The sequence below is a fragment of the Musa acuminata genome, chromosome BXJ1-6 (assembly GCF_036884655.1).
Source record: "Musa acuminata AAA Group cultivar baxijiao chromosome BXJ1-6, Cavendish_Baxijiao_AAA, whole genome shotgun sequence".
In the NCBI taxonomy this organism is placed as follows: Eukaryota; Viridiplantae; Streptophyta; class Magnoliopsida; order Zingiberales; family Musaceae; genus Musa; species Musa acuminata.
The window spans coordinates 13,606,118-13,618,476 of NC_088332.1; the positions used below are offsets into that span (position 1 = coordinate 13,606,118).

At 41.9% G+C, this 12,359-nt stretch overlaps 2 protein-coding genes across 2 annotated transcripts; one reads left to right on the forward strand and one right to left on the reverse strand.

Annotated features, from left to right (window-relative positions):
* Positions 1-444: 444 nt before the first annotated feature.
* Positions 445-2,637, forward strand: LOC135676414 (uncharacterized). Its single transcript, XM_065187553.1, has 3 exons — positions 445-1,169; positions 1,394-1,744; positions 1,823-2,637. Exons 1-3 carry the CDS (start codon positions 672-674, stop codon positions 2,441-2,443), a joined length of 1,470 nt encoding a protein of 489 aa, XP_065043625.1. The 5' UTR covers positions 445-671; the 3' UTR covers positions 2,444-2,637.
* A 3,895-nt stretch (positions 2,638-6,532) lies between these two features.
* On the reverse strand, positions 6,533-9,466 carry LOC103988012 (pentatricopeptide repeat-containing protein At5g02860). Its single transcript, XM_065187554.1, has one exon. The coding sequence runs from the start codon at positions 9,447-9,449 to the stop codon at positions 6,948-6,950; it is 2,502 nt and encodes an 833-aa protein (XP_065043626.1). The 5' UTR covers positions 9,450-9,466; the 3' UTR covers positions 6,533-6,947.
* Positions 9,467-12,359: the final 2,893 nt, after the last annotated feature.

A 12,359-nucleotide genomic window follows, 5' to 3' on the forward strand; every position in this document is an offset into this window, starting at 1 on the left:
TAACATACATCATATAAATGTGTCTTCGAAGCAAAAGGAGTGATGAGTCGTTTAGAGCAAGAATCATTCAGCAGGATTTTCCTTATAGTGTTATCTTACTTGCAAACATGACAAGATTCTATATGAGTCGCTTCAGTTCCCATATCTATCGAATTGTGTACGTTTGCAAATCAATGCATAATGCAATGCACCCAAAATTATGGGTTAGCATGATGCTCCACGTGGCACACGCACTGTGTTTGATGATTTGGTTTGGTGGGATTAACGTTACAACGTAGTACTGGAGACGACCCAACACAGTGGAGTAAGTAGGCGCCGGCGGACGGCTGCGATTGGAAGATCTCTGATCAACGCTAATCTCGTGACGCGAAATACCAATTGTTGTTTACGATATATTTAATCCTTTTCTTTTCTTATTATTATTATTATTATTAGTTACGCTGCTTTTGGTTGCTTTCCTCGTTCCCCTTCCCACCGAGCTGAGCAGCTCTCTCCCTCTCTCGCTCCTGTCTTCTCCTTGTCCGCTTATATATCCGACTCTGCAACCTCCTCTGGGGGAAAGAGTATTATATTCCAGCTTCTCAGATCCTAACGGACAACGGCGATTCGGCCGTTGCTGCGACTGTAAATTACGGTTAAGTCCAGTGGAGTGAGCTTCGCAGGGCAAGTCCATGGAGAAGAAGCAGGGGTTCTTCTCGGCGCTGAGGGAGGAGGTGGTGCGGGGACTGTCGCCGGCGCGGTCGCGATCTCGGGAGAAGAGCACGGGAAGCGGCCGATCTCCGGCGGCGGAGGCCCCCGCGCTGTTCGCGCCGCGACGGAGGAAGGGCCACGGGCGCCACCAGTCGCTGTCGCTGCCCCCGGACCAGGCAGCGCTGGTCGCTAGGTCCGTGAGCTTCCGGGAGACGCTCGCGCCACTCATGGAGGGCCCCGACGGCGGCGGCTCCGGAGACGACGATGGGGCACCGACGAAGGAAGGGTGGGGCCGCTGGGTGAGGGGCCAGCTCTCCCGGGCCCCGTCCGTCACCTCCTCGTCCGCCGGAGGCCCGTCCTCCTCGTTCCGCCGCTCGGACCTCCGCCTCCTGCTCGGAGTCATGGGTGCGCCGCTGGCCCCCCTTCATGTTAGCTGCGTCGACCCTCTGCCTCATCTCAGCATCAAGAACACTCCCATCGTAAGCTACGCCTTCTTTTCCTTCATTGCTCTGTTCACATCACTTCCTCGGCAAAAGCCACAGCTTGACGCTTTGACGCTCTTAATTGATTCCGGTTTTCTCGTTCTCCTGAGACGAAAGCTCCAAATTTATTGCCCGAATACATCTGTAGCGCCAAAATGACATGTTGATGTAACTTTTCTGCTTGGATTTAGTTCATCATCGCCTATACTTCTTCCTTTCAGGAGACCTCGTCGGCTCAGTACATATTACAGCAGTACACGGCGGCGTCGGGGGGTCTGAAGCTCCAGAGATCCATCCGCAACGCCTACGCCATGGGGAAGGTGAGAATGGTGGCGTCGGAGTTTGAGACCGCGACGAAAGTCGTAAAGAACCGTGGCGGTTCGTCGCGCACCGCGGAGTCCGGCGGCTTCGTCCTCTGGCAGATGACCCCGGACATGTGGTACGTGGAGCTCGCCGTGGGCGGCAGCAAGGTCCACGCCGGCTCCAATGGCAAGGTGGTGTGGCGCCACACCCCCTGGCTCGGCGCCCATGCCGCCAGAGGCCCCGTTCGCCCCCTCCGCCGCGCGCTCCAGGTACTTTTCTTGTGGTCACTGAATTGCTTGAGGAAGCCTCGAGCTATGGATTCGCTCTGAGTGCAGGTCTTTCTGCAGGGTCTTGATCCATTGACCACGGCAAGCATGTTTGCCGACGCGCGTTGCATCGGGGAGAAGAAGGTTAACGGGGAGGATTGCTTCATCCTCAAGCTCTGCGCCGACCCGCAGACGCTGAAAGCCCGGAGCGAAGGCCCCGCAGAGATCATCCGGCACGTCTTGTTCGGCTGCTTCAGCCAGCGTACCGGCCTCCTCGTCCACATGGAAGATTCACACCTGACGAGAATCCAAGCCACCGCCGGAGGCGATGCAGTGTACTGGGAGACCACCATCAACTCCTTCCTCGATGACTACCGCCCGGTGGAGGGAATAATGATCGCCCATTCCGGTCGCTCCGATGTCACCCTCTTCAGGTTCGGTGAGGCGGCAATGAGCCACACCAAGACGAGGATGGAGGAGGTGTGGACGATCGAGGAAGTGGCCTTCAATGTCCCCGGCCTCTCCATGGATTGCTTCATTCCTCCTGCTGACGTGAGATGCGTCTCGATCGGCGAAACCTGTGAGCTCGCTCAAGGAGAAAGAGGGAAGACGACGACCGGAGTTGCGCACCGGGCGAAGGTGGCAGCTGTTGAGAAGCCACAAGACATGCGTGACCGGATCGTTTGGAGGCTCCAAGTGTAGGATTGAAACTGTTTACTGCTGCTTTCTCTTCATCATCATCATCTTCTTCTTGTGCTGACTAACCATAGAGTATAATTCATTGATGGATTGGGGGGAGAGGCTTTCTTCTTTGATTCCTCAGTTTATACTTCACTGTCCTTGTTTCGTCTTGCTGTTCTTTAATCAAATACTGTTTTCAGTTCCAAGGATCTCAAGACATGAAGCTGTCTGTGTAGAACAACCCTTCACTTCTCTGTAGATTTCAGGAACTCCTCAATGTGCTGTGAGCTTCTTCTTCTTTCTCCTGTTGTGGGGACAGCATCTGGGAGTTGGTCACTGGAAGGGGGTCCACAGGTCATGTCCAGGTGGGAGGGTGTCTTGGGGATGGTGGTATGTTCCTAGTCTTCTTCTACCTTTATTGACCAAGACCCAGAACTCTGTGCTTTGTCTCGAGACAGGTTGTGTGAAAGCATCATTGCATCAAGGACATGGGGATTTCAAGGTCTCCATGTGGTTTCCCATCTCAGTCATTACCTTTGATTTCTTTTCCTTTCTTTTCTTTTCTTTTCCTTTCTCTGTTTTTTTTTTCTACTGTAAGATCTTTGGTGAATCTGATATGTCCACCACCTTTGCAGATGCTATTCATCCCCAACCAAATTTGACCAAATCTGACACTTGATCTTCTTCAATGCAGCACCATGGCCCTTTGTTTCTGTATTCTTTTGATCTTATATCTTGCAGTAGATCTGATATGTTCAGTACCTTTGCACATATTATCCATCTCAATGATTTGAATATTTGTGGTGTAGTCTCTCCCAACATAATATCATGGATATGCTGCATCAAAGTATAACCAAGATAAGAATATTGAAGTAGATGTCCAAAGTTATTAGGAAAGCTATAAAAAAATATTTCATAAGTGAATAATTAACTATAGCTCCTACATTAAAATAAACATGTCTTGAGAAGATCAATAAATATTATAGTCAGATGAGATGAAGATCTTACTAAAACTACAAAAAAAGATATTTGAACACTTTTGATTTAACTAAAGACATTACTCTATATAATCAATTAAAGTTGGGACAAAATGATTTGTTGTTGTACATCCAGAGTCTTCCTTGTGTTGAAGTAGTGTTAACATCAACACTACTTCCCATTGACCAAGCAACCAGATTGCTTTCAAGTCCTATTTACATCTAAAGCAAATGCCTTTACATGTGTGCAAAAGAACTATTACTAGGTTTTAGGTGATCAAACCATGCTGTAGTGGCATTAAAGATGTAAACCAACAAATCATACTCCTCTCAGGTTGAATTAAACCTCCAGCCTTTGCATGCATATTCCTCTCAAATCATCCCCTTGATTCCTTTTTTTAGTGTCTTCTTTCCAATCTTTCAGTGAGTCAAAATTACAAACACCAAGCATGCTTTGTATAAGAATCTATGGTCATGTCCAAGGTAGCAGGATATCAGGCTATCAACATTTTGCAGTCACTGCACTATCACACAACCTGTTTCTGAACCACCACTGTTTCAGTCCTGGTAAGCTTTCAGCTATTTTGGACATGTGTGTACTGCCCTTTAATGCCTTCCAAAGGCTTCAACTCTTGCCACTTACATCCCATGTGCTTCAGCCTCCCACACTTGCAGAGTTGAAACCAAAGGACACAGGAAGATGTCATCCACATCTATTCTTCTCTGTCATATCATGTAAAGTCCTGCTTGGTAGTGATGAATGAACAGAATCATTGTAGTTTCCAGGAAAACAGGAACTATAAAGGTTCGTAATCTATTAAGATCCATATCGCTTAAGGAAATATCTAACTTTCGTGTATTAAAAAAGTACAAAGAACTTGATCAGTGGGATTACTTGATCCAAACATGCTCTTTGTTCTTTGCTGTATCTGACATTTAGAAACAAGGTTTGTTTCCCTGAAATTATCCAAAGAAAAGATCAGAAAATAGAATATAAGTAGACAAAATTTCCCCTCCTTTAAACAAATAGTTACTTCTCTAATGCATTAAAAGTTCTAGCTCCTTGTGCACATCATGATTCATTACAATGAAAGTGAAAAAGGAAAGCTAAGGTTTGCTTGCTTAACAGTGGTGAAAGAAATTGACAATAGTGATGATATGTTGGCACATCTTCCTCTCAAATCCGAAGTGAAATGCTGATGGGAATGTTTGTCTTGATCCTGGGACATACAGCAGCAAATAAATGATATGGAATCTAGTGGCAGTGTGCAGGCTACTCCATTTATGGTCTGAGCATATTGTTCTCATGGTCGATCCATTGTCTATCTTCTTTGGTTCCCACAGAGAGAAAATTCCTAATTAGCCTCACCAGGAACAAGATAAGAATTACTGGAGGGACCCAAATTTCATGTTTGAAGATTACATGTATCTCACAATTAATTTGACAGCTGTCCACAAGTACCTTTTCTGAAAAAGATGGAGAAATAGGAAAGATTGGCGATTTAATATGCAGAGATGTGCAACAAATCAACTCAATGACCTGTCTGGACTACTAGAAGATGTGAAACAAAACCCTGACAAGTCATACAACTGAAGTTCGATTATGCATTTACCTTATAAGTATGTACAAGAAAGAAAATAAACTTACCTTGAAGACACTAGGAATATGAAACCTCAAGGTGGAATTCAACTACTAGTAATAACAAGATATAAAGGAAAGCAAACCTTGATATACTGATCCAGGCAAGAAAACGTCAGCCATACTATGAATATGAAACTTCTAGGTGCAATTCAACTTCTAGTATAACAAGATGTCAAGGTAAGCAAACCTTGATATACTGATCCAGACAAGAAAATTTCAGCCATACAATAAACTTGGATGTCGGCGTTCCTTCCAAAGCCAGTAGTCTGTTTTTGTTGCAAAAGAAAACGAAGCCAGTAGATCATTTAGATACAGAAATCAGATACTGAACAAGAGACTCTATCCAGGAACAGGAAACCTTGATAACATGATGTAAAGCAAACCTTGATATTCATAATCCTGGCATTCAAAATTCAGCCATACAATGGACTTGAGCATCAGAGTTTCTTCCAAAGCCAGTGTTATGTTTTATCACAAAAGAAGAGAAAGCCAGTAGTAGTTTGAGATACAGAAATCAGATGTTAAACAAGAGACTCAGATTCGGGAATAGGAAATAGGAACCCACAACTGAGTAGAAACATGGCAGGAGAAGAATATTGATTGCTAAACTCACTCACTAACCAACCTTCAAATTTCTTATTAAAATGTGAGGCACACACATAATTGACATGATGCGTATCATTCAAGTAATGCAGGACGCCAGACATTCTGGAACAAGTATGATTTCTTGTCTAAGCTGCATAAACACATCAAATCTGAGCTTAAAGTAGCTTAATCTTCTCCACATTGCGGAGATAGAAGGAAGAAGAAATACAGAACCAATGCTGACTGTGAAACACATGAAACTATTGATAAGGTAAGGGCATGATACAACCGTTGTTACTTAACAGGAAAGATGATGTTATGGCGAACATGTGAATTCCCACATGAAGCACACAGAGGCACAGCCGAAGAGGAGGGAATAGAACTACTATGTCTTTAATCGATTCATTATCTCTTGTGCAAAAGGCCTGAACCAAGCATAGAATAAGCCATAAATTGCATAACTGCTTTCCTCCACTTATCAAGATAATTTTGCTACATAATTAAGCACATAGATGATCGGATAAGGGAAACCACATGACAAAGGAAGAATGCTTTCACTCAGTGCATCATAGATAACTCCAAGTCAATAGTTCTGAAGAAGATGAGTGGAGTTTACGTTAATGAAAATCAACGAGTTACAATGTAATGGCAAAGAGAATCCTGATCAACCGACACCAAGTTTTCTATGTATTGTGAGCAGCCAATGGAAGATCACCTAGATAAGTGTCCTCAGCTTATATCTATTCTTACAGAATGCTTGTCATCATACTGACCCCTTCCTCCAATCATAGTATGGTTTCTAGAACCTTAGTGCCTAGTTACTTGAACAAGACATCATCCAAGCTATACCACAGTTATTGATGCATAAAACACGAACAAAAAAGAGCAAATTGCTTACAGTATCAGTACAAAATGCAACTTATAATAGCACAATCAGTATAAATGTGACATTTTAATACATGTTTTTTTACTTAAAGAGCAACCTAACGAGAAATGTACAAGTCAGTTACAACATAAAGTCAAATCAAGATTACATGTGGGGAAAAAAGTGCTCTTTGCCAAGAGAGATTTGAACAAGAAATACCTAAGAAATAGCTCACAGAGGATGAAGCGACTTTGGATGATATAGATCCTGATCTAGGCTCAAGCCTCTGAGATCAGAAGGGGGCTTCATCCAATTACTCAAACAATTCATTTCCCAGCATCAAGCTGCTGAAAAGTTGTAAATAAGTGTGGTAACAGCCTCTTGTTTTTTTGCAATGTGTAATAGCCAACAAAAGAAAAGTTGATTGTATCCATCTAGTGTGAACTTCCTTTGGAACTACAAAGTACTTTTCGCTAGTCGTTCTGATAACCTTTCTTGCTCATCCTTAGGAATTCCACGATCTAGTTGCTGAAGGTTCGATATGAAAGCAATTGCTTCATCCTTCCGCCCCTGTTTGCAGTACCCATCTACTATAGAGTTGTAGGTATTCTCATTTGGCCTGCAGCCACTTTTGATCATGTAGCGAACTACATCAATAGCCTCTACAAACATTGAATTGGTCACATAACTTGCAACAAAAGTATTATATGTTACAATATCAGGCCTAAGACCAGAAGCCTGCAGTCCTGAGAATATCCTTGAGGCATCTTTCATGCGGCCCTGCCTGCCATAGGCATAGATGACAGTGTTATATGAGTAAAGGTCAGGCCTCCCACCTTTCAACTTGATTTCATTAAGAATCTTTTCACATCTTTCAAAGTCTCCCAGCCGGCTATACATGTTAATTAAACTATTGAATGTTGTCAAACTAGGAGTAAAGCCACTGGCTCTCATGAATTTGAGGATCTCATCCACTTTTGCAACCATTTGCCTTCTTCCATAGACTGAGACCATGGCATTCAAAGTAGTGATATCAGGGGAGCAACCTCTCTTCCTCAGCTCCATGAAAGCTCGTTCTGTTTCAGCCAGAAGATCACTCTTGCTGTTGACCAATACCAGTGTTTTCAGAAGCATGTTGTGTGGCACGATAGTCCTTGAATATATGTCTTCAGATAATGCATGCAACCGATCTAACTCTTTCCCATTGGCATATGCATGGAGCAATGAACAATATGTAAGCTCATTAGGCTTGCAACGCCCATCCTTCATCTCCGCAAGTATCTTCTCCGCTGGTTGCCAAAGCCCCCCGCGAGCAAGTGCAGCTAGCACAGCATTATAAGTGGAAAGATCAGGTCCAATGCCAGCAGCAAGCATCCTCTTGTAAACCTCCATAGCTTGGTCAAATGAGCCACACCGACTGTAAGCACTGATCAAGGTATTATATGTGTCCCTCTCAGGCACAAAACCTGCCTTCTTCATCTCCTTGAACACTCCTGAGACCTCTGAATCCATTCCATTTTGTCCAAACACAGCCAACAACGAGTTCCAAGTTACAATGTCTGGCTTGAAGCCAATGGACCTGATCTCCTCAAAGATCCTCATCATCTCTGTGAATCTTCCCCGATTCCCATGCATCTTGATCAAAGCATTGAAGGTGCACAAGTTTGGCTTGCACCGCTTGCTCTCCATCTCCTCATAGATCCTCACAGCAAGTTCATCCCTGCCAGCCTTCTCAAACCCGGAAATAAGAGTGGTGTATGTGAAAACATCCGGCTTGATCCCCTTCACCTCCATCTGCTCCTTGAGATCCATTGCCTCATCCAAGATCCCATCTTTAGCGTACGAAGAGATCAAAGAGTTATACGTGACAATGCTGGGGGAAAATCCAGCCGCTTCCATATCATGAAGAACGCCCAACGCCTCTGCATGCCTCCGGGACTTCCCATAGACGTCAAGGAGCGTGTTGTAGGTGACATTATCGGGCGCAAAGCCCATAGCTTTCATCTCTCTAAAGATCTCGGTGGCCTCCTCGTAGAGTGACCCACGACGGCAGCAGCTAATGAGGGTGTTATAGGTGTACCTGTCCGGTGAAATTCCATTGCTCTTCATGGCATCGACAAGGGCGGCCACCTTGTTCCACGGCATGAACAGGTTGCTGTACACGTTGAGGACAACATTGTAGGTGATGATGGTCGGCTTGCAACCATCGACCTCCAGCCGGCGGAACACGGCGAGCGCCTCCCGGTACCGTTTCTTGCGGGCATAGGCGGTGATGAGCGAGGTGTAGGTATAGACGTCGGCGGAGGAGCCGTGGTCCTGAAGGCACTGGAGCAGGGCAGCGGCATCGGCGAGGCGGTCCTGGCGGCCGAGGATGCTGATGACAACCGGGAGGATGGGTCGACCAGCGCCGACGCCGGAGGAGAAGAGGCGGGCGTCGCCGAGGGTGCGGCGGGCCCAGTCGAAGACGGCGAGGGCAGTGTCGGAGTGGCGGTGGAACTCGAGGCCCTCGATGACGGCGAGGAGGTCGGTGAGGAATGGTTCGAGGGGGGAATCGGGGGAGGGGGAGGGGGAGAGGGGGCGGAGGAGGTCGTCGAGGTCGGGGGGCGGGTGGGACGTGGAGTGGACGAGGGAGTGGAGGGCGCGGTGGCTGCGGAGGGAGGCGCGGGGGTCGATGGACCACGGGCGGCCACGGTTGGGGTCGTGGGACCTACCGAGGCGAGGCTTGCGGGAGGAGGTGGGCGGGGGGCGGCGGCGGCGGTTGCGGAGGGCGGGGGACGGAAGAGCGGGGTTTTGGGGGGGTAGGAGGAGGTCGTGGAGGATTGGGGCGAGAGTGGAAGAAGGCGGAGGGGTGTTAGGGGACGGGGATTCATGGAAGAGCGGCTTTGAATTGGAGGGAGGAGGGGAGGGAACGCGGAGAGGGAGGGAGAGGGAGAGGGAGAGGGATAGCTTATCCGCCATTACAGCACACACACAGAGGAGAGGGAGACGGCGAGGACTTACATAGAATACAGTCGACAAGATATTTGTTTTCTTTTTATAATAATATTAAAAATAAAAAGATTTTAACTTTAAAAAATATCTTAAGAATATAAAATATATATATATATATAGATAAATTAGAAAACAACAATGTTGCTCAGACATTCAAGATTATTAATATACAGTTAAATAAGTGATAAGTGATAGATCTTAGATTCGAATTTATGTATTAACATATGTTGATTTATAAATATAATAAAAAATATTATTATGATTTTTTTAAAATAGTTTAATATTTTAAATTTTAAACCTCTATAAATAAAAAAATAAATTATGAGTTGAGACAAGTGAATTCAAATGTTCATTAAGGATCCTGTACATAAATATTATAATTCTCTTATATTTATTTCTCTTGAGTTTTAATATTTTTTTCTTTAATTATCATAAACAAATATGTGTTTGAAGTCTGAATGGTTTTGATTTTTAGTAATTGAAGAAAGTTCGCTAGTAGAAATGAGTGACCTCAAAAGATTATGTCATCCATAAAATTACTATAAAATTAATTCTTATGTTATTTAATAATCAAATATTTATCTTTTTCTTCTCAAAAATTTTAAATATATTCTTGTACTAATTGATCTCACCAATCAATATCATAAATTAAGATTATGGAAATCATCTACCAATAAAAGACTGAATTTTAAAGAAGAGCATTAGATTTAATATATCCTCCGTTATGAAATAATTTCTTATTCGAAATCTCAAGAAGAGCATTGATTTATTTTTAGTGTAATCCATTAACTTATTAATTTTGCATCATTAGGTTTAAAATATTTAAATATGAATTGATAATAATTATTCATCATATTTTTATGAGTCAATCTAATTTTTTTCTGATACAAAACTAAAATAAACTAAATTAAAATGTTCCAATTAACTCATATGAGAGCATGATGAACTCAAATCTCTTCTTAAAGAAGTTTTGCTTTAGTGATGGACTCCACTCATCTCAAATATAAGAGGAAAGCAACCGAAATGAGAGTCTCTTGCCTTAGCGCTCGTCTCAACTACTTGTCCCTTTTTCTTATTTTTTGTCTGTCCTATATTTATTTAGATATGTCAGAAGATGATGCTACTGCTAATGTTGAACATGTTTTTTCTATCATTGCATATTAATATGCATAATCTACAAAAGAAAAAGATATTGAATTTATATTAAACATGTGTTTTTCACTAATATAACTATATATATATATATATGATAATTATTTAAAAAAAAATTACTTTGAGAAATTCTCATAGTAACACCCCTTCATTCAAAATAAGATAATTTTATCCTCGACTCCGTTTGCCCCTTAGATCCTGATCGCCTTCAGATCGTCACCCTCATCCCTCATGATCATTATGTTTGTAATAATCGAAGAGGGTGAAGGAGGATAATCACATGGTCGCTTGTGTCTCCACACCTAAGCTCTCCCCCTTGCTTGTTATCATCGTCTACTCTTAGTTGTCTTTATCACACATCGTCACCCTAGCTTCCCCTCCTCTCTTCCTTTATCGTCATCTTTATTGTTGCCCGTGCATCTCGCTCTCACCATCCTCACCAATGCCCCCTTTGGTACCAAGGATGACAAGGATGATGGTGACGCAGAGACGATGACGGACAAACTTGTAAGGGTAAAATTATTTTTTATGAAATAAGAGATGCTATGATGGAGAAATTTATCAAATTTAGAGGTTTTATTTCTAGAATTTACCATATGTATAACGATGGATAGCTTAACTTACCTCATAATGTCTGTTCTGTGAGTATAATAATGATTAATGCAATGAGAATTACTGTGTTGGTTCTCTGATTTATCTCCTCGAAAAATTTGAAAAAATATATATAAATAGAGTGATAAATATTTTTTTTATCATCCTTATCACATCACCTAGCAATAAAATTATGAAATCTTCATCAAAATTAACTATATGGAGCGATACATATAAACCTAAAAAAGAATGTTGAGAACAAACTCTAAACCTCAAAAATAAAATCATAAAAACCCAACTCCCATACAACAAGCAATATCACAAGAATCGCCTCTTTGACTAAAGATAGAGGTAGAGATGGATAACACAAAAACTCAAATGAATTCTAGAAGCTTTGGGACATCATTTTCTAATTTATAGCCTACACTACCAACCTTTGATAATGGTTTTTTTTCTTTCTATTTTTTATTTAATTTAAAATAAAAAAAAATTATTTGAATTATTTGAATTTTTTAATTCTGATTCCGATTTGAATTGTTAATTTTTTAATTAAAAATATTTTAAAATATAAAAATTATAATTTTATTTTTAAAATATAAAAAAAATAGATGTATAACTATAATCACTCTAATGACTTAAAAAAAAAGTTAATGTGAAAAGGTAAAATTATAAAATTTTAATGAAGCTAAATAACTCTATAAGATTTAAATCCAAATTAATTGCTTTTAAAGTAAGTATTTAACTACTAATATCATATCATAGACCTTATATATGTTTTGTTTTGATTTTTATTATATTTAGACAGTTTAGAAACCATAATTGTCTATTTAAAACGGTTATTACGGATTCCGATTAGGTTTGAAATTGATGAACCATTGAATCGATTCTATTTCCGATTTGAATCAAACAGTGATCTATTGAATTCAATGCACATAAAATAATTTTGAATATGTACATATTCACGTTTTCCGAGTTAGCTCCTAATCAATATAATTATTTGCGTATTTTCCATAGCCATACGAAGCGAATTGAATGATATCGAAAAGGTGTTCAAAGTTTTCTTTCGTCTGTGTACGTACGTGAAGATGTGTTTAGATGAGCAAATCACTTTGATGACGATATAGCATCAAATCA

Excerpts from the sequence above, each read along its gene's own strand:
- LOC135676414 (XM_065187553.1), top strand. The coding sequence starts at position 672 with ATGGAGAAGAAGCAGGGGTTCTTCTCGGCGCTGAGGGAGGAGGTGGTG. Across the intron at positions 1,170-1,393 it reads GCATCAAGAACACTCCCATC|GAGACCTCGTCGGCTCAGTA; the intron begins GTAAGCTACGCC and ends TCTTCCTTTCAG. Across the intron at positions 1,745-1,822 it reads CCCTCCGCCGCGCGCTCCAG|GGTCTTGATCCATTGACCAC; the intron begins GTACTTTTCTTG and ends GTCTTTCTGCAG.
- LOC103988012 (XM_065187554.1), bottom strand. The coding sequence starts at position 9,449 with ATGGCGGATAAGCTATCCCTCTCCCTCTCCCTCTCCCTCCCTCTCCGC.